Below are 22,661 nucleotides of genomic sequence, written 5' to 3'. Positions count from 1 at the left end.
ACTTTTTTTTAGGTTTCAGTTCTTTAATGTCTTTTTTTTATTATTATTTATGTGCTTTTAATGTACTAACATTTTTAAAACATTGATCTTAAGCAAGTTTTTTTATTTTTTACTTATTTTTTTAATTTATTAACATAAGAATTAATAACATTAAATGCTTAAATATTTACAAGTATCAACTAAAACTAGATACTGTACAAATCTTGACCGCGTGGAATGGTGGCAAGAATGCTAGCAGCATTTTCCCGTTGAATCGCAATTCCGACTCTCTGTTCAAACGAACCAGCCCTCCTGTCACCAGTGGAGGCAATGAGGCGAGGTGTTATACTTTTGATGAAGCTTTTTGCACCACTACTCCAAGGGCCAAGCGTTTCGACAGCAAATGGAACAAAAAGTAATTAGGTATATTTTTCCGCAGCGGAACCGGCTCTTTACATTGTTTCTCGGTTATTAGATGGGGCCAACGTGTCAACGCATGTAGCGTCCCACACAAGGGCCCGACCTCGTTCCCAGGTCATCAGTTGGTCATTCCACGAGACTCAGTAAGAGCAGGAACGTCGATGGTGGTAAGAGCCCTTTTTATTATTATTATAGGCTATTTGACTTGTATTTAAAATCCATTTTATATTATTTAGTAGAAGTTAAGGAACACAGTAAAAGTTGATTTTTTATTTCTAGTAGATGTTAGCCAAAAAATATAATTTAAATATTCCATATTTAAATAGCGCGCGAAAACGCTATTTGGACATTATGGCGTTGCAATGGGGTCGGTGATGTCACTTGCCTGTATTATAATCTGTGGTACATTGAAGGCATTATAAACAATATTTAATCATATCATCATAATCATAAAAAATATTTATGATGAAGACGATACTGAAAAGAAAATAATTATAGTTTCAGTTCTTTAATGTTTATTTTTTATTATTTATGTAGTCTCTATGTAATAACTTACATTTGTAAAACATTGATCTTAAGCAACTTTATGTTATCTGTTGCGCTTAACTTAAACGTCAACTTGACATTTGCGATGACTATTTGTGTTTGTCGTGAAAGTCATCAAATACGAAACATTGTGAATTGCCAAATTTAAAACACGTCACATTATTATATTTTAACAATTAAATATTATAGCACACTGTTTATAATCACGAAAGATAATCAAACCATTTGTATTGACACAGATAAAAAACATAACATTCAAATTACGCTGAAATTAGTAAAATTTCGCAATACTTTAACAGGAAACTGTTATCCGACTTTGCGTAGGAATCAACGACGAATCTTTTATTAAATGGACCCAATAATGGAAGAGGATCAAGGGTGGGCGATGTACAATCCATTTACACTCGGTACGACACTAAAATTTAATTCAAATCAATGAAATGTATCGTGATGAATAGCTTTTGTAACAGACCTTGATGAAAGTAATAAAGAGAGTGATGTTATTTTATATTAAACAAGTTGTTACCGCGGCTCACTCGCGTTGTAGGGTGTTAGTCATGTGATGGGCAAGTAGCCTATGTCCTGCCTTGGAGTTCAAGTTTGATTCACACCAAATGTCATCAAATTCCGTTAATTGGTTTTGTCGTAAAAGAATGACAGATAGACAGAGAGAGTTACTTTCACATTTATAATATTAAGCATAGATGTCAAAAAGAAACATATTTAAGACATATCAATATTGTAAAGTTTTCATTTTATTCATCTGATAACATAAATTTTTCAGTTTTTCAATTGCTTGCAAACTATGGCTGGTACATGCTGGGAGCGACAGGTGCTTCCATCTATTTGATTCATAAACTTAAACCAAAGTACGAGAGTTGGAAGCAAGCAAGGGAAGATGCCGAGTACCACAAAGGTGAGACTTTAGCAATACTTATGTTTCAGACAATAAATCGTGGCAGATATGGATGTAGAACTCAGGGGTTTGGGTTAATCAAATTCAATATGGTTCTGAGGATAGACAATGTTAAAAGCTTTTTGCCAGAGCCTTTACATCTGTCAGTTATGGATTAGCTCTTATCAAGCGCAGCTATAATGCCGTAGAAGTACAATATTAAGATGCTCTTTCATTTCTAGAGAGGCATGTTTCAGCAGTGATAAAGCAATGTCTTACAGCAAAGATGGCTGCTTTCTGGTTAAGACGGAGTCTCAGTACTCATTTATTTTTGTCTGTTATCATTGAGGACCTAAGTAATCTTTTCTCTAAATTTTTGTTGCCTGCCTTACATCAACAATACATTAATTTAAATTGAAGTTGTAATAATAATACATTAATTTAAGTTTAGTTGCAATATTTTGGTACTTTTTGGTGTTTGTATATTTCCAACAACAGGTTTTGATAATCTAAAAAAAAAAGTAAAGTAACAGCAGAGGAGGCCTTAGCCCAGTAGTGGGCAATTTACAACCCACTACAGTCCTAAGGCCTCCTCTTCCATTAAGGAGAGGGTTTAGAACATATTTTGGTAGCTTCACTTAATTGTTTAATGATGATTCAAAAGTGCTTGTAAAAGCACACTTGAATAAAGTTTATTTTGATTTTGATTGATTTTGACATTTTTAACTTTGTCGTTTCGTAAATTCTAATCGTTTATAAAAAAATACATAGGTAGAAAAGGCATATTATTCCATACAAGATTTTATAGATGATAAAAAAGTGTTGAATTAATACCTGTTGACTTCCAAGCAGGATATATTAATTTAAATAATTGTATTTATCTAACATGACTTTGTATTTTTAAAATGTTAAAAAAGAGTAACTACTGAGTTTCTTGCCAGTTTTTCTCAGTAGAATCTACTTTCCGAACCGGTAGCAGCTTCACTTAATTGTTAAATGAAGCTGCACTTGAATAAAGTTTATTTTGATTTGATTTGATTAAACTTACAAGGGCATTTTGCAAATACAACATTTATAATATTATATAATAAGTTATTTAAAAGCTCGATCAATGATATAGTATTCCTCTTGTATTTGTATTGGGATATACTATATTTACACTATGCTGATTCTTTTATACTTTATTTATATAATTTTAACTGTTTCAAACTCAAAACAGGGAGCTGCTCAGTACACTTTAGCTAGAATTTGTCTTATTGAACAATGTTTTGTTGGCAATAGGGACATTTTTCTTCTGAGAATATGTGGTTTCACCTTTAAAATGCTCTATCGATTATTATGAAATTTTGCATATACATAGACAATGCTCCGGAAAAGGACTAAGAGTACCCAAGACCAGTCTGTCACATCCCGGTGCAGTCATACTCAGTATAGAGTTATATATTGACAACCTCCGTGGTCGAGTGTCTACACCGGTTTTCATGGGTACGTCACTCCGAGGTCCCGGGTTCGATTTCCGGCAGAGTCAATGTAGATTATCATTAGTTTTCTATGTTGTCTTGGGTCTGGGTGTTTGTGGTATCGTTACTTCTGATTTTCCATAACACAAGTGCTTTTACTACTTATTTAGGGATCAGAGTAATGTATAGTACGACACAAATTAGATGTAGCGTCGGAAAATGCAATGGAATGAAAATAAAACCAATTACTGTCGATTTACACAACCAATAGAAATAGCTCCCTATCGCGCCGTTCGACGCTATTCGTCGCTATAGATTCACGCGTCAGAGTAAGTAAGTGCATGTAAATCGACGCGTCAAATTGACGAATATATTAGGTTATATGATATTACAAGTTATTACATTTGTGCAAAGATCATATTCGCATGAGAAATAAATATTGATAATTTGGGATAGCGTGCTCAATTGTGTGATCGGTTTTACGAATTTTGCCGATGCGAACTAAGTTGTGTCGTACTATACGTGAAGTTGTCTCATTTTTATTTATAAGACATGTGTTAGTTACGCAGAAATTGTAATATATTTTAATAATGGTTTCAGATCCAGATAAGGCTCTGTCTCGCATGGAGGCTATACAGCGCGCCCGTGAGCGACAGCAGCAGATGCTGGAGGCAGCCTCCCTGCGGGCGCTGGAGCAACAGAAAGAGGTTTATATATGTTATTTACGTAATCGATAGGCAAACGGCACATGAACCAACTGGTGGTAAACCATCAATGGTCACCACCATTGATGGTTTTGTACCATTACATATAGATTCACCTGTACTAGGTATTGCTGTTTGCTTACAGAACATATAATATATATTTTTTTTGTTTTATGGTATAGGTTGGCGGACGACCATATGGGTCACCCGGTAGTAAGTGGTCAGCATCACCCATAGACAATGACGCTGTAAGAAATATTCTTTACATCGTCACTGCCCCACCAAACTTGGGGACTAAGATGCTATGTCCCTTGTGCCTGTAGTCACACTGGCTTACTCACCCTTCAAAGCGGAATACAACAATACTGAGTACTTACTGTTACTGTTACTAGCGGTAGAATATCTGATGAGTCTACCACCAAGTATAATCTCACTCTACTATCACAATCTACTCTACTTTTGGTGGTGAAAAAAAAAATATGAAATTTGATAGAAATTAAAATACATGTGTAGATATATTTAATTCTGATTTTGAGTCATAGAAACATAGAACACTATATTTGATAGAACAGTAATCTATTACCTGTGTGTGTGACATATTTCCCTGTTCAGAATTTCATCACATAAGCCAAAAAGCTGGTGTATTATTTCAATCAATATTGAAGGCCTTTGTTGTGTTTCAGCGTGAAGAGAAGAAGCGCCAGGAGGCGCTTGAGCGGCTGGAGAAGTACGGCTCCAAGGGCGGCGACCGGCTCGGAGCAGTGGACGAGGGTAAGGACTAGAGAATATGGGGGTAGACTCAACTTGATTTCAGACATGATGACGTTAAGTGTACACCGGTTTTCATGGGTACGCCACTCCGAGGTGCCGGGTTCGACTCCTAGCCGTGTTATCTGCTTCGCTTGCGTTTTAGGGGTTGGTTGTTCAAATAAACACGTGTATTATTATTGTTAAGTTTCATTAAATTCCATTCAGTAGATTTTGCGTGAGGGACTAACAAACATCCATACATGCAAACTCCTAGCTACGCTACTCCGAGGTCCCGGGTTCGATTATATATATATCGGTATGAAAAGGACCAGTCTACACATAATCGTCCCCACAACTTTTCAGATTCATTGTGATGCCCAGTAAAGTCGGTGTGTACATACACACAGTATGCCTTCAGAACTTGTACTAATTTCAGATTACTTGCCGCTGAGTGGAGGAGCCTCCACGTCCTCCTACCGACCCCCCAAACGATCCGCCTGCTCCCGGGGGGGCTGCGGACGATAGGGGGCCAGCATTAACAACTAACGACTACTACAACTACTTTTTAATTGTTATAATATTAATTATGACTGTTGTACACAATCTCTTAAAACGTTTAACTAACTCTATCTCAATATTGTAGCTCTAAATGACTTGCTATCTCTTTCGTTCCCACGCGTTAGAAAGGGATAGAGACATGCATGTCTCCTAAACGACTTGCTATCTCTTTCGTTCCCATACGTTAGAAAGGGGTAGAAATATGTATGTCTCATGTCATATGTACATATATATAATATTGTTGTTGGTATGCAGCAGAACTTATATACTGTATGTTACTATGTTGGGTTTTTAGATAAAATTACTTATTGTAATAAATATGTGCTACTACCATTAATAAATATGTTATAAGAGAAAAAATCGTTTTAATTTAGTTTTTCTTGGAGCTGAGATGGCCCAGTGGTTAAAACGCGTGCATCTTAACTGATGATTGCGGGTTCAAACCCAGGCAAGCACCGCCATATATATGTGCTTAATTTGTGTTAATAATTCATCTCGTGCTCGGCGATGAAGGAAAACATCATGAGGAAACCGGCATGTGTCTAATTTCATCGAAATTCTGCCACATGTGCATTCCACCAACCCACATTGGAACAGCGTGGTGGAATATGTTCCAAACCTTCTCTTTAATGGAAGAGGAGGCCTTAGCCCAGCTGTGGGAAATTTACAGGCTTTTACTTTACTTTTTTTTTACTTTAGTTTTTCTTATTATTTCTGACGTTTTTGAAATACTGAACGCTCATTGGTCGCGTATTACGTCATCAGCTGTCACTGACCAATGACAATTGAGAAAGTAAGCTTAGTTAATACTATCTGTGCTCGCGACTTCACGCGCGTTTAAATTTTGAAATAAATTTTATAATCAATTCGCAATTTTTGTTATAATTTATTAAGTACATAATAAGCAGGGTTTGTTTAATAAGTCGTAGGGAGGCACCCCAAACAATTTACAGTGAAACCTGGTTAAGTGAATCTTCAAGGTACCTGCAATGTTGTTTCACTTATAGAGGTATTCCACTAACCCAGTGTCTCAGATACCCAGGTATAAATAAATATCTGTCTCAGATCAACACCTTTATGGTAGTAAAGCAAAACTAAAACTTGGTCACTGATATTGACAATTACACACATAGTTAAGTGCGGAATTTGCGGGTAGAAAAAGAATAAGTTAGTAAAAATACAACGTTATCTCAGTTACAGAAGTTTAGGCATAAAAAAATCACTTGCTGTCTCATTTGTAGAAGTCATTGTAATGATAAAACAAAATAACAAATCCCAGTTTACTTGGTGGTACTGGTGGTAGGGCTTTGTGCTAGCCCTTCTGGGTAGGTACCACCCACTTATCAGTTGTTCTAACCCCAAATGACAGTACTCAGTATTCTTGCGTTCCAGTTTGAAGGGTGAGTGAGGCAGTGTAACTGCAGGCACAAGGGACATAACATCTTAGTTCCCAAGGTTGGTGGCACACTGACGATGTAAGGAATAGTTAATATTTCTTAAAGCGTCATTGCATATTTGTGATGGTGACCACTTACCATCAGGTGGTCCAACTGCTCGTCCACCAACCTATACCATAAAAAAAAAGATTTGCTTCGCCCCACTAACAGAGGTAATTCAATGCCAAAGTGATGGGACCGCAGCATGAGTTCCAGTTATGGAGGTATTTCACTTATCCAGGTCTCACTTAACCAAGTTTCACTGTATTTCCGATTCGTTCAGAAATATCGCTACATCTATTTAGATTTCACTGCTTTAGCTAAAGGGTCATTAGTGGTAAAAGGTTATTGCTTATTCTCGGTAGAGTTAAATATACTTGGTGAAAGTCTTTGTGCCTGTTAAGGTACCACATTGAACTTAGTATTGAGTACTAGATTAAAGGGTAGTTAAGTTTTACTATAGGCACAAGAGTTGATTTAACAAGACTTAGGTACCTTCAAGAAAATAGTGTAGTCCTTCCTATACCTGTTGACTTCCAAGCAGGATATATTAATTTAAATAATTGTATTTAACTAACATGACTTTGTATTTTTTTACTGAAAAAGAGTAACTACTGAGTTTTTGCCGGTTCTTCTCAGTAGAATCTACCTTTCGAAACGATAGGCTTCACTTAATTGTAAAGTGACGATTCAAAAGTGCTTGTCAAAGCCCACTTGAATAAAGTTTATTTTGATTTTCGATTTAAAGGCCAGCAACGCACATGTAAGCCCCTGGGTGTTGCAGATGTCCATGGGGAATGGGGGTTCTTCTCGGTACAATCTACTTTCCGAACCGGTGGTAGCTTCACTTAATTGTAAAATGACGATTCAAAAGTGCTTGTAAAAGCCTATTTATTTCGATTTGATTTGAATTGACTAAGACCAGATGTGTAACATTTACGGTTTATTACTTTCAGGCTGTTAAAGTTTTTTTACTTTACAATTTACAGGATTAAATTTAAAGCTACCAGCGGTTCATAAAGTGGATTCTAGAGAGAATAATCGACGAGTTAGCTGTTAATGAAACAAAATATACTTCATGGCTTTTACAGGCACTTTTGAATAATGACCATATTAAGTGAAGCCTATGATATTCTAATAAACAGATATGTTATATCCATACTAAACAACAGAAAAAAGTGTGCCGCGCCGGGGACCGTTTATTTTACAATTTAATTAATTTACATTTCGTTAAAAGTAAAAAGTATAGCTTGATAAAAACAATAAGTAAAAGGGACAAGTAGATGTTTTAATTACGCAAAACGTATTACTACGTAATTATGATGTATTATAACGTATTACTACGTAAAACGACTAAAGGCAAACGTCTCAATTAGGACGTTTTCTAGTCTTCACTTTTTGCGCGTTAATAACATATCTGTTTACTACAACATTATTGAGTGAAGCTATTTACTAGTTGCTTCTTTCTCCAAATTGATTAATAATATACTTAGTGTTAATAAAATTCACGATCCTGACTGGCGGCTGATTTGAAGTACCTACTAATTTACTAATACCTGTGCAATTAGTACAGGCGTCTGTGAAAATAGGTGTATGTCGTCCGTATTTTATGGGAAAATAAACTCAAAGTAATGTCACAATGTATAAGCCTAGAGTACAAACTCTTTTGTTCTATTATATATCAGGATTATCTTTAATCTACTGCCTTGGTGGTACATTCTGGAATGTACGTTTTATCGAGATGATCCAGTAACTAAATCATCCGTTTACAATAGGGTATTTTCGGTAGTGTAAAATATATTATGAAATTTGATAAAAATTAAAATATATTTCGAAATATACATAAATATTTTCATTTTCATTCGTAAAAGCGTTATTTTGAAATTAACGTGACACGAGCCGCCATTGTGGACGTCAAAACTGTCATTTCAATATCATTCTACAGTCTAACACTTTGATAAAAAAAACTTTTCTGGAGTTTTAATACTAGTAATACTAATAGGTTGGGGAAAAAGTTTCTTCGTATTTTATATGAAAATTCAAAATTTTTTTTTATAGTTTATTTACATTTGACTAAAGTATGTAGGTGCCATTTTGTTCCATAACTTTTTGCCATCTTGTTGGTAGTGACATGATCCCATTGCTGTAAAAATTTTGGGGCTTCTGATCGAAAAACTGCGACAAGTGGTTTTGGCAGTCCTCTCGTGATGTTAACCTGACACTGCCTAAGGAATTCTGCAGAGACCGAAACAGATGAAAATCTGAAGGTGCAAGGTCAGGACTATACGGCGGATGCATTAATACCTCCCAGCCAAACTCTCGTAATTTTTGTTGAGTGGCTAAAGATGTGTGAGGTCTAGCGTTGTCATGGTGAAAAACCACACCCCTTCTGTTGATCAATTCTGGCCGCTTTATCTCAATTTCTTGCTTCAATCTCATCAATTGTTCGCAATACAGTTCTGAATCGATGGTCCTGCCGCCTGCCTGGTAACAGCTCATAATGAATGATGCCCTTCCAATCCCACCATACACACAGCATTACCTTGTTGCGAGTTAATCCGGGTTTTGCCACAGTCTGTGAAGCTTGACCGGCCTTTGACCACGATCTTTTTCGCATGTTCTTGTCGTATGTGATCCACTATTCATCACCAGTTATCAGCTTCTTCAAAAATGGTTCGGTTTCATTACGTCGTAATAAAGAATCACAAATGAGTACACGGTTCATTAGGTTTCTTTCAGTGAGTTCATGAGGCACCCATATATCGAGCTTTTTTGTGTACCCAGCTTTATTCAAATGAGTCAAAAGCGTTTTGTGGTCAATTGCCAGTTCTTCAGCTACATCGTAACTACTAATATGCCGATCTTGCTCCACTTTTTCAAAAATGGCATCAATTTTGTCCGTAACAGGGCGACCAGAGCGAGATGCATCTTTGATATCAAAATTTCCGGCTTGAAAACGCTTAAACCAAACTTGCGCTACTCTCACAGATACTGCATTAGGTCCATAAACATGACATATTTTTTTGCGGCTTGAGTTGCATTTTTACCTTTTTTATAGTAAAATTTTAAAATGTATCGAATTTCTTCTTTAGATTCACTCATTTTAACAACAACAAAAACAAATGAAAATCACACAAATTCCTAATTTGAACTTGGAAGTGCCTTCTTTAAAATTAAAACTTTTTAATGATACCAAAACCAGCCAGATACAAATGGTATAGCCAAAGAGATTTTATTACAAGTTCATACATACTATATGCGAAAAGACTTTTTCCCCAACCTAATATACATAACACACTAATGATAGCGATCGTAATTCATTATTTTCCCAAAAAACACGAAATATTTGTGGCTGAAAGCTTTTTTGCGGGAATAAAAAATGTTCAAAATGTAATGTAGTTTTATGGCAAGAAAACGCGTTTATTTTTTCAAAATATTGTTTTAGGAAAATCAATATTTTCAAGTAGGTACTCTCAAACCTATTAAATTAATCTATACTTTCTATTCTAATATTATAAATGTGAAAGTAGCTCTGTCTGTCTGTTGCTATTTCACTACCAAACTTTTGAACCGAATTTGATGATTTATTTGCCTGACACTTGACAACTGTAAGGTTTTCTTTAATAATTGCGGGCAATGTGAGGTAGTTTCACTCATAAAATGTTTTTATTAACTGGTCACACTGGTGGCCGCTTGGCGGCGCGCGGCATTCAAAACGGCCATCTTGGAGACGAGGACGCGGAAAGCGAGTTTTGAAAAGTCTGTTTAAAGTCTAAAGTTATATTTCGAAAAAAAAAAATATAGTGATTGTCAACTATATATTGGAGTTTAACTACAAACACCTACTGGAAAAGCGTTTTTACACAACTAACAACCTTCAACGCGAACGAAGCCAAGGGCGACTACTAGTATAATATATCCTGTCTGAAGTACTACTAAGTACTAATCGAGTCGTACCTTAAACCGTCGCTAGAATATTATGTGAAAACTATTTCGTGTCGTAACCGAGCCTGTGGTCACGCTTCCTCGGTTCATCGGTCACCGCAAAAACTCGTGAACCTTTATCGTCAATCTTTACAAAATTAAACTTTCGATTAAATCATTGTTACGTCAATTCAACAATCGTTTTCTTTTTATTGTCTTCTTAATATTTCAAATCAATTGTTAAATATTATTGGTTTAAGTTGTATGTTGAGAATATTAAGTATCAGCATTGCACCCGTGCGAAGCCGGGCGGGTTGCTAGTTAACTAAATTTCATGTAATAAATAGGGAGATGACTTATTTCGTCACAGTAGCGTGCGAAAGCGATCCTGTGGCGCCCATTGAAATGATGGAGAGGGTACCGTTGGTCTGTTTTTCAGTGGGTATTCCGGTGGGTCGGGGCGCACTTGGTACATTGCCCCCCCTTCATGGGGGAAACGCGTAGGGCGTTTTGCCAAGTATTTCGGATACCTACTGTTTTAGTATCTAATCTATACATATAAAAGCGACTACTCAATGATTAATCACGAAACTTCAGAAATTATAACGCCTACGAATTTGAAATTTTGCTGATAGATTCCTCATAGGGTGAAACGGGGTGGAAGTTTGTATGAATGTTCGTATGTTTTTCAAGTATATAAACACATTCTGTAGTAAATTTAGTATCAGCAGTGCTCCCGTGCAAAGTCGTGCTGAGGCCGAGGTTGTATTATTATATAACTTTTACCCATATGAGCATGAGCACAGAGGGAGGGGAAAGGGACCTAGGAAGAGATGGTTGGAGTACGTGAGCTTTGAGTGATGGATATGAACGATCAGATGACGAATGAAAGAAGAGAATGGAAAGAAAAGACCCACTTTTGCTTCGCCCCCAAATAGATTGTTATTTGTTTATTTATTTGTTTATTTGTTTATTGGGAAACAAACAGTATTACAGTCAATCAATTGAAAATAATTCATATAAAAATAAATACATAAACCAATTAAGTTTCCACCGATTACAAGTTCATTTGGAGCTAAGAAGAATAAAACGTAGATATAAACACACGTTGGCCAAAATAGAAACCACAGATTAAAATTAAAATATAAAAATTGATGATTATACGAGCAAAAGAAGAAAACATAAGTTTCGCAAGCTTTTTTTTATGTAATTAGTTGGCGAACGTGCAGGACGGGCCACCTGCTGGTAAGTGGTCACCGTCACCCATAGACAATGACGCTGTCAGAACTATTAACTATTCCTTATATCGTCAATGCGTCACCCACCCTGGGAACTAAGATGTTATGTCCCTTGTGCCTGTAGTTACATTGGCTCACTCACCCTTCAAACCGGAACACAACAATACTGCGTACCTTTATTTGGCGGTAGAATAACTGATGAGTGGGTGGTACCTACCCAGACGGGCTTGCACAAAGCCACCACCGAGTAAGACGTACGTACTGTACATTTAAATATGATGGTTTACTGTTGTCGCTCAACGATCAATGGGGTTTCTCTATATAGAATCAGAAATATGGAAATCACCTGAAAACAACAAACAGAAGGAACACGAGTAAGTAAGTATACTTTACGCCAATCATAAAAGGAGAAAAGTCAAATAAACAACATTTTTGTCAGCAAATTGACGCGATACCATTGGTCGAGAGCTCGATTACCTGTTGACTTCCAAGCGGGATATATTAATTTAAATAATTGTATTCAACTAATATGACTTTGTATTTTTTACTGAAAAAGAGTAACTACTGAGTTTCTTGGCGGTTCTTCTCGGTAGAATCCACTTTCCGAACCGGTGATAGCTTCACTTAATATGTTAAATGACGATTTAAAAGTGCTTGTAAAAGCCTACTTGAATAAAGTTTATTTTGATTTTGATTAGTCTATGATATTCACAGTGGATTTGCGAAAAAATTACGTTTTGATGGTCGACGAAACTGTTATCAGAAGTTTGGACGTAAAATTAAAGTTTATATAAGTAGCTAAGTGTAATAGTGTTGTATTATAAATAGAGATACAACAACAGCCTGTAAATTCCCACTGCTGGGCTAAAAGCCTTCTCTCCCTTTGAGGAGAAGGCTTGGAACATATTCCACCACGCTGTTTCAATGCGGGTTGGTGGAATACACATGTGGCAGAATTTCTATGAAATTTGTCACATGCAGGTTTCCTCACGATGTTTTCCTTCAACTCTGAGCACGAGATGAATTATAAAGACAAATTAAGCACATGAATCAGTGGTGCTTGCCTGGGTTTGAACCCGCAATCATCGCGGTTAAGATACATGCGTTTTAACCACTGGGCCAACTCGACTCCTAATAGAGATACATTAATTACAAACTCTTAGTAGTGCCCAATAAAGCTGAGTTTTTAAAAATTCGCATGAAAATCAAAGCTCAGATCATATAAATATACGTATGCAAAGCTTTTTATATGTAAGCATAACAGTAGTACCGAAAATTAAATCGTAACACTACGCTATATGCCGTCAACAGAGTTGTAAAAATATAAAAAATGAATAATAAATATACAAATAACATAGTAGCCGAAGTAATAGAATGACTTGCTTTAAATATACTTAATCTAAATAAAACTAGTTATTACGGATTTTAATCGCGTATATTAATTATTTTGGACATTTCGAGTACTTTACACTTTACTTATATATATATATATATTTAGAACCAGAAGTAGGAAGTAGGTTAAACTCTAAAACAATTATCTTTAATTTAAAATAACAATCAATCTACCACAATAGAAAAACATGTAGTCTACAACACAAATAACGATCAATAATCACATTACACCGTAATAATTATAATTGCAATTCTCAATGTGTCAACTGCGAATCTCCCGCCTTTGTTTTTTTTTTTTAAATAGGGAAGTTGTATGACTTGACGCAGATGTTGCTTGTTTATTCCAACAATATATATATATATATATATATATATATATATATATATATATATATATATATATATATATATATATATATATATATATGTGCACCAACCCGCATTGGTACAGCGTGTTGGAATATGTTCCAAACCCTCTCCTTCTCCTGGAAGAGGAGGCCTTATCTCAGCAGTGGGAAATTTAGAGGCTGTTACTTTAATTTACTACTACATTAATAAAGATACAAATAACAGAATATACAAGTAATAGAATAACTTGCTTTAAATATACTTAATCTGTACTAGTATTATATATGTGAAAGTAATTCTGTCTGTGTGTCGCTCTTTTTCGACCAAACTGATCAACCAAATTTGATGAAATTTGGTATGAAGCAAACTTGATCTCCAAGAAAGGATATCTACCTCTAATCTAATGCCTCTATTCCCAAATTAAAAATGAAATATTAAGGAACGCTTGTGTGCAAAAGGTTATTATACAATTAATGAGTTTATGATCGATAGCACACCTTGGGAATGAAACGATCGCCTCCTGGCCATTTCATTTCATATCAAATTGTTTATATAACATATGAGACAAAAAAAACAACCCGCTGAGTTTCTTTCGCCGGTTCTTCTCAGATCAGGGTGTTTTCTTTTCCGACCGGTACTCTTTCAATTGACCATCATTAAGAAAGTGTAATATTCGATATTGAATAGAGAAAAAAGACACAGGCTACATTTTTGTCTAACACATGACAACCAACAGTATAAAGCGAGCGAGTCGCGGGTGTTTAGTAGTTAAAATAAACTTTGGGAAATATGGCGCTGTCATAGGAAAAACGCATAACCTAAATAAGCTGTGATTACGTTTGCATTTCGATCGCTTGCGGTAAATAATGGCCGGTAAGGTTTTTTATTTATTTGAACGGTTTAGAAAGCGTTGTAAAACCCGAGAGACGAAACCAATTGGCCTGTAATCGAAAAAAAAAGTGACAATAGGTCAACATTCTCAGCCTCAGCGATGTCGTGGAGTGAAAAGTGTTGTAAAGTCGATTTCGATCGCTATTTCGATGGTGAATTTCCAATATATTTATAGAATACAGTAAAACCTTTAATTTTCATATTTAGAAAGTACTAGCGACCCGACCAGCCGGAAACTGCTAAAATTATCTGTGATTCTTTACTATATTATTCATGTATTATATACAAAAACCTTCTTTTCGAATCAGTCAGTCTTAAAAAAAAAACCGCATCAAAATCCGTTGCGTAGTTCTAAAGATTTAAGCATACATAGCAATATAGGGACCGGGACAGCGACTTTGTTTTATACTATGTAGTGTTAATTTTTTCATTAAATCCATACATATATGGACTATTATATTAGGTATTATACTTATAGATATATATACTTACTTTAAGAATGACTTTTACTATTTGTTTCCCTTATATAAAGTAAAATAAAATATAAAAAAATAAATGCGAAAGTAATCTGTCTGTTTCGCTTTCACAACAAAACTACTGGACCGATTAAAATGAAATTTGGTACACAAATAGTCTGGAGCCTGAGAAAGGACATAGGCTACATTTTAATTGGAAAAAGGGTTGTAAAGTGTCGAAAAGGGAGATGAACTAGAAGTATAATACTTATATTCTAGGGCGGTTCTGAACTTATAAAATATCGTATCACGACACCCACTAAGTAGTGTTTTTTTTAAATTCTACGCGAGCTTAGCCACGGGTAATGGCTTATTCAAATAAATATATAATTGTAATTAACTAACATGACTGTTTTTTAAATGTTAAATAAAATATTTTTTCTAAAATATAACACCGACTTCAAAGTGATCATTTAAAAGTAATAAAATAATTTGATTTAAACACGTATTATTGAAATCGGCCGATCGTATGTAAATATTTCCACGTACCAATTTGTTTTTCACTCAAAATCGTCCGACTCCGTTTCTTTCTACAATCGTTCGACTAACATATGTGCTGTTGTCCAATATTTATGTTTTTATTTTCAAAGTTACAAAATACATATTGCCGTCGCTTTGCAGTCCATCGTGCGCAGGCGCTAGTCATTAAACAACTCTGACAGCGTCACGCAATTATAATTATAAGTGTTTAAAATCTTTGTCAACTCTTAATTTATTCGTAATAGCATTCGTGGTTAATTCACGTCAGGTTCTAGATTTAAGATATTCTTTTTTTTCTTTTTTTATGGTATAGGTTGGCGGACGAGCATATGGGCCAACAATACCGAGTTATTTGGCGGTAGAATAACTACGTACCAGATATATGTATACCTACTAGTTATAAACCGCGGATTCGCTCCAGTTTTAGGGCGCCTGTGGTCATATAGTAGCAGCAGGAGCCACGAAAGGAGTCTATGTCCTTTCTTGGTTTTCATTGAATTATAAATGTGTAACTCTATCTGTGTAGCTCTTTCATAACCAAACATCATCACATCACATCACATCATCGGCCCGTTTTTGTCCACTGCTAGACATAGGCCTCTCCAAGTGCACGCCACTGTGGTCTTTCTCCGGCTACTCGTATCCAGCTCCTGCCTGCCTTGCGTATATCGTCACTCCACCGTGCCTGAGGACGTCCTACACTACGTCTCCACTCTAGAACACGCTTTCCCCAACGGTTGTCGATTCTGCGACAGATATGACCAGCCCACTGCCACTTCAGCTTACTAATCCGGTGGGCCATGTCGATGTCTTTGGTATTTCGACGGATCACCTCATTTCTGATGCGATCCCTCAGAGAAACGCCGAGCATAGCCCTTTCCATAGCACATAGCCCTTTTCATAGCAATTAATAAACCAATGAAGCGAATTTGTTGAAATTTGGTGTGAAGCATTTTGACAAGGAAGGACTAAGGCTACTTTTTTGCATAACACTTGACAAGTAACACCCATAAATACAAAAGAAGCCAGGCGACAACTATGTAGTTTACTGTTACGATTTAACAAAGAAATAAAAGAAGTTAAAATATCCCTTGAATAAATCCGAACTTTCGCGCAAAACTTACTCGTAGGTATTTGATAGTCTGTCGTTTAAATTATTGAACGCTTAAGTAATCCAGGAAAGGAGTTTTTAGTTTACCCCCAATGAGGAGGGTCACGCGAGTAACGCCGCTATCAGCAACATAGTAATATAAATTAAAAGGGGGAATTAGGTATATCAACGACCCCCGTGGTCGAGTGTGGACACCGGTTTTCATGGGTACGCCACTCCGAGGTCCCGGGTTCGTCCGGCCGAGTCGATGTAGATTATCATTAGTTTTCTATGTCGTCTCGGGTCTGGGTGTTTGTAGTATCGTTACTTCTGATTTTCCACAATACAAGTGCGTTAGCTACTTACAGTGGGATCAGAGTAATGTACGTGATGTTGTTAAATATTTATTATTATTTTATTTAAAAAAATTATAAAACAAATATGTTATAAACTGTATTTATAGAATACGTATTGTAAATATTTATTTAATATTTATCAGTGTAACATTATATTCATTTAATTTCCAGCGTTTCTCAAACTCTGTACATGTATAACCGTAATTTTTGTAAGTATATTTTTATACATATAATTTATTTGATTATTTAGTTGGTCATTAATAATTGAGGTTATTAATAAGTTATAATAAATAGGAAATTAGAATTGAGAGAGGTATTTTTACATAAAGTTCGACTAATGCCGATAATGGCCGTAGACCATATCATAGACTCAAAACGATTGCAAATATCGGTTAAAGTTAAGAAATGTTTGATACAAGTCACGACCTATCCTATCCGCTCGCGAGTGGGCGAAGTGAAGCGTTTTCTACTGAAACAGGTTATGGCCTACGGATTCATAACCTCGGCGAATATTTGTTACGATTGTTATTTGCGCGTCTCCATCGCAGAAATTATGCAACAACTGAAGTATGAAACGGTCGACATTTGCAAGGCAACGCAATTGATTCAATTGATCTGAGTATTTACTGCGTTTAAAATTGACTTACTAAATGATTAGTAAAGCGGTAGGCGCAGCGCGAAGCCCTACAATATAAAAGAGGGGCTGAGCTAGAGACACACGCGTCGCCACCGTACTTACTGCGGACTTGTATTCGTCTCTCTTTTTTACCCGGGGCGAGTAATAGGGACGCTGAAAGTGGCTTGTGGCGTGGTGACGTCACGGCGCGGGGAGGGCGTGCAGTCAGTGTACGGCCGGCCGCCGAACCGAACGGAAGGGTGCACGATGCGCGCGCGGTGAACAAAACAATCGCGATGCTGTTCGAGAGTCCCAACGCGAAATTGTACCCGGCTTTCAACATCCCGCCGCCCGTTAGGCTGAGGTGAGCGAGCCCTTACATATCTTACCCGTCCAGCCCGCACGAGTGCGCCAGTGTCCAGTGTCAAGTGTTCTGAAGCCGTAAAAACGCCGATAGAGTGATATTTCACCGGTTCAGCGGTGCGACATTGTGCCTGTCTCGCCTTGCGGCTCCGCGAACCAAACGTCGATACAATATTACTGCTCTGTTTTTTCTGCGTCGTCGTGATTCTGTGGAACGTGTCGATGTCCTGACATCGCGATGAAGCCACGCTCTCAGAGATCGTATCTTTGAATTCACGATTCCATTTATATTTCTCGTTGTTAAACGATTAAAAGATCGTTCGGATTCAGCGATGTCGCATTAACGAACGGGGTCCCCGTATCGATGTGGCGTTCAGACCGGCCGACACCGGCTCATTGTAAACAAAAGACGGTATGTGCCGTGTCGCCCTCTTCCGTTGGAGCCCGGTTTTGTTTTTATTACCAATGTTATAACACTGTCCGATGCCTCAGCCGCCGCCCTTGCGAGCCACTTATACGAAGCAACAGATACTCAGCGCATTGCTAGCGTACGAGAACATTTTTCTCGTTATTCCAAACGGGTATTCAGAGTTCCCGCACGAGATGTCTAGGAATGCCTTGTAAATCTGTGGCAGTGGCCGGGTGTCAAAGATAGACTTCTTAGAATCTCATCATACATGTCGTGCATTCTCGGTCGTTTTAATAGAAATGCAAGTCCACGTTCCACGGCGTCGGAAAGATTAACCTTGGCTATTTACTTAGGAGAGGACTTGTGTTGTTGTAAAACGAGGTGTGGCTGAAAACGAAACGTAAAGATTAATTTCGTTTATGTTAAAATTAATGAATTAAAATATTCTTATCGAATGCGTACGTTTATGAGCTACATAAAATAGTTGCTTTATTTCGCGCTCGAGTAGTTCGTTGCTTATATACGCATACGTTTTTTTTGCTCGGACGAGCGGTTACGAGAAACCTTTGTTTTAATTATACAAAAAAATATATCTTGTCGGTATGAAGTGAGTAATCTTTTTCAGTGTTGTTTTTATTACGATTATTTCTTCCTTCGATTAAACAATAGTAATAATCTACATCATTTACATTGTTAAAGAAACAAGTATTCTTAGGAAAATTTAAAATCAGGAAATAACTTAAATATTGTAATTGAGAAATATATAATTATTGTTGATTTTAAGCGTACGTTCACCGTACGTATGGATGCAAGGACGCTTAAACTCAATCGAGGATATTAAATCGATAACCAAAGAGACGTCTGACGATAGATTTACAAGCGAAACGATATATATCAATAAGAGATTGCTTTTAAGCCTATCACAGTTGCAATTATAAAACTTTAAACAATTCCATTTAAAAACACATCTATCATTTCAATGTATTAGTCATTTTAATGTGTGAATTTTGTATCTTGTTTGGATGTGAAGAAATTGCTCTATTTTAAAACAGAACCAATGTTTTCGCACATAAATCAAGAACTGATGAGCAGCCTCATACGGTTGGAAGGGTCAAGGTGATTTTAATATATTATAGCTCATCACGAGACGCGGTATCGTGTATAATAAACGTCGTGTGATCGTTGATATTGCTTTTTCAATATCAAATTGTATTGTTGTTTAATTAACTCGAAAACAAAATCAGAATATATAATATATTTCGTTCATACTTCCCTTACTTTGGAATACATAAATAGTTGATCGATTCATAACTAACTTATTATTTAAGAAACAAGATTAAATATAGAAAGTGTTTGATTAAAATTCGAACAATGGACCTGGAATAAGGCCGTAATAAATAAACAAGCGAAGATGGCGAATCGTAATTTATGAAAACAAACGCTCCAACAGATAAAATAGAAACGTCATATCGCAATTATCTCCAATTGCCAGTAAATCAAACAATCTAAAAATAGTATTATAGCCATAGACGATCGAAGGATAGTTTGGCAGTAACTGCAGTGCGCGACCTCTGTTCATGTAACGAAATTATTGTTCTTACACGGTATTTTGGCTCGCGACCAAATAGCCAGCTCGAAGCTTTGGGAAGGAAATGCTTTTTTTTCCCTGTTTTATTTGTCATTTATAACGGACGCAGTATTGTGTTCTTTATTCAAAAAATTGAGCAAACGATAATTTTTATCGTTTAATTTTATAAGTTTGAAAATCGAATTTCTTTTGAATGTCAAGAGTTATTGATGTATAGATTTTATAAGGTTATAAGAGACATGACCTCAAATGTAAGCGAGGCACAACTTCAGATCCACGGCTGACTGCGCAGACTGCGTACGGATGACCATTGCCCATGACTTTGTCAATGTAAATGAGCAGATGTAACCACTTAATATCCAATTACACATTTCCTAAACAGCCTTTGAACCCGACTGCCTATTAAAAAACAAATAAAGCTACAGCCGTTAAATAACATTATGTAATATTGTGAAATTTTGTAATTTCCTGCTTAAAAGGAAAATAGTAAATGTTATTACAATATTACTTATTACAATTCATCTATATAAAGACAAAAATACGAAATTCCATTCACGTTTTTGACTAAACCTTATTTACTTAATATAGTTACTAAGCCATTTCTAAAATGTTCTTATATAAGCCAAAAATACGTAATATGTGAAAAATCGAAATTAAAAATTAATGACTATTATTTGAAATAATTAAAACGTGTACTTTTTATTATTGTACACGACGACGGTTGGGAAGCACTGACTCGATTTATTTGAGGTGAGAATATTAAATAAACATTGTAAATTACATATTGCAATATTTATATTATAAATGTTTAATTAAATATAAATAAACATCGTATTCTATAAGGACAAATCTTTATTTCCTAGAACAAATAAAACCTTTTTGGTATTACAAAATGAGCCTTTTTTTAATTTTAGCTTACCTTCGTTTTTAATAGACTACGGTTTATTGACGTACAACCTAGGTTAGTTTTCTGAAATTTTTAATCTATCGTTTTCTATAAAGTACTTTCGACATTATTAAAAGTATTAAACTACTTTTTAAACTATTTTAAAGTAAATAAACTTAACTGTCAATGCATGTTGTCAAAATTAGGATTAATCCAAAAGTATCACAGATAACAATGACAAATAATCGATATTCCAATTTTTTACAAAAAAAAATATTACGTTTAATATAAAAAAGTAATAAATCGTAAATAACTTTAAGTTAAAAAGAAAAATAAAATAGTTCTTGCAATATTATTTTTTCGACAAATTTATAATAATTTATAAAAAAAAAACCGCGATCGCCACAGATAAGTTTTAAACAATATTTCGAATGCAGAAAATTTAAAATTGAATTAAATTAAAAAATGTAATCCTTTATATTAAATAATCTATTATATAATGTTTAATGACCTAAGTCCTTTTTAATTGGCATACGAATGACATATCATTCGAGAAGCTTTTTTTTTTTAAATTTCAAACCGAGATTTAAAATACGGTTTAAATGAAAATGCCAAAGATCGTTCACCTACCTGTGGAGTTCGTTCAAGTGTAGTGTTGCCATTTGTTAAATCAATAACTCGAGACTGGATACACGAGGAAGTTTAATATACATATATGTTTCTTGGCTTAGCACGCGTAGACTTTTAGTATTGATTTACAAATTTTAATACAAGTTTTAATTTCATGACTATTTCAGTAACTTTACAATTTAATATTTGCATGCCTTATGGTAGAATGTATCTGGAACTTACATTAAAATCTATCTGTACACCAATATTCTGTACCTACATTCAGACCAAATAAATATTATTATTATAGTATTAACACAACTTTATTTTATTGTATCACCAAAACTTTGTAAAAAAAAAAGTCGCTTAGCGCTGTCTGTCGCTATGTTTGCTCAGATCTTTAAAATTACGCAACGGTTTTTGATGCGGTTTTTGTATATAGATAGAGTAATTCGAGATGAAGTTTTCTGTACATAATACATGAACAATATAGTAAAGAAACACTGATAATTTTAGATGTTTCTAATGTGTAAATTAAACCGTTCGCTAGTCGAATATATATTATTAATTTATTTATAAATTATCATCATTAATAATTTAAGCAAGTGGTAGCTAATGGTAATGGTAACTATCCAGACATTGACATAGTAAAAGATATTAATCTTACCTTACATGGTCAATGAGCTACCGACCTTGGGATCGAAGATGTTGTGCCTCTTTTGTTTATATTTTTACTGACTCACTCACCCTTCACCGGTAAGTAACAATACTTAATCTTCCTGTTTTGCGGTATATGATTAATGGATGGTACCTACACCCTACCACCAAATAATATATGATATTTTAATAAATTTAGTAACTATATGGAGCTTAATAATGTTTAACTCGTATCTATAAAAGACTAGTTTTATTTGGCGGTTTGGCTTGCTTTTTGGAGGTTGGTTGACAGTTGTTAGATATAAAATAGCCTTTATTGGAGTTCAACTTTGCTTCATATATTTTTTTAATTCGGTTCAGAAGTTTGGCTGTGATCTTTTGACAAAAATACATCGGTAAGGAAGGCATTTTATTCAATACAAGATGATAAAAAAGGTTATTGATTGTCAAAAAATATGCGAAACAGACGTATTTTTGTTTATAATAAAATAATAAATAATATTCGTAGTAATATACCGCCTAATAGCCGTTTAATAGAAGTAATCTGTAAT

At 35.3% G+C, this 22,661-nt stretch overlaps 2 protein-coding genes across 3 annotated transcripts in view; both read left to right on the top strand.

Annotated features, from left to right (window-relative positions):
* The first annotated feature begins 1,198 nt into the window (after positions 1–1,198).
* Positions 1,199–5,672, top strand: LOC124541535 (selenoprotein S-like). The gene is made up of 5 exons (XM_047119450.1): positions 1,199–1,352; positions 1,730–1,861; positions 3,901–4,007; positions 4,688–4,775; positions 5,191–5,672. The coding sequence occupies exons 1-5, from the start codon at positions 1,295–1,297 to the stop codon at positions 5,277–5,279; spliced, it is 474 nt and encodes a 157-aa protein (XP_046975406.1). The 5' UTR covers positions 1,199–1,294; the 3' UTR covers positions 5,280–5,672.
* Positions 5,673–17,688: 12,016 nt separating this feature from the next.
* LOC124541434 (RNA-binding protein Musashi homolog Rbp6-like) overlaps positions 17,689–22,661 on the top strand; it is a 127,562-nt gene continuing 122,589 nt past the window's right edge. For both annotated transcript variants that reach the window (XM_047119305.1, XM_047119304.1), the window contains exon 1: positions 17,689–17,962. In XM_047119305.1, coding sequence (XP_046975261.1) covers positions 17,895–17,962 — 68 coding nt within the window. In that variant the 5' untranslated portion in view covers positions 17,689–17,894. The remainder of the gene's footprint in view (positions 17,963–22,661) is intronic.

This window comes from Vanessa cardui, chromosome 28, assembly GCF_905220365.1.
Source record: "Vanessa cardui chromosome 28, ilVanCard2.1, whole genome shotgun sequence".
NCBI lineage: Eukaryota > Metazoa > Arthropoda > Insecta > Lepidoptera > Nymphalidae > Vanessa > Vanessa cardui.
Note: the sequence above shows the minus strand (reverse complement) of the source record. Positions and strands in the feature narration are given on the sequence as shown.

Bases quoted from the DNA above. Each gene is read 5' to 3' on its own strand.
- LOC124541535 (XM_047119450.1), top strand. From the start codon at position 1,295: ATGGACCCAATAATGGAAGAGGATCAAGGGTGGGCGATGTACAATCCA. The intron at 1,353-1,729 runs GTACGACACTAA...TAAATTTTTCAG, and splicing joins GTACAATCCATTTACACTCG to TTTTTCAATTGCTTGCAAAC. The intron at 4,008-4,687 runs GTTTATATATGT...GTTGTGTTTCAG, and splicing joins CGCTGGAGCAACAGAAAGAG to CGTGAAGAGAAGAAGCGCCA.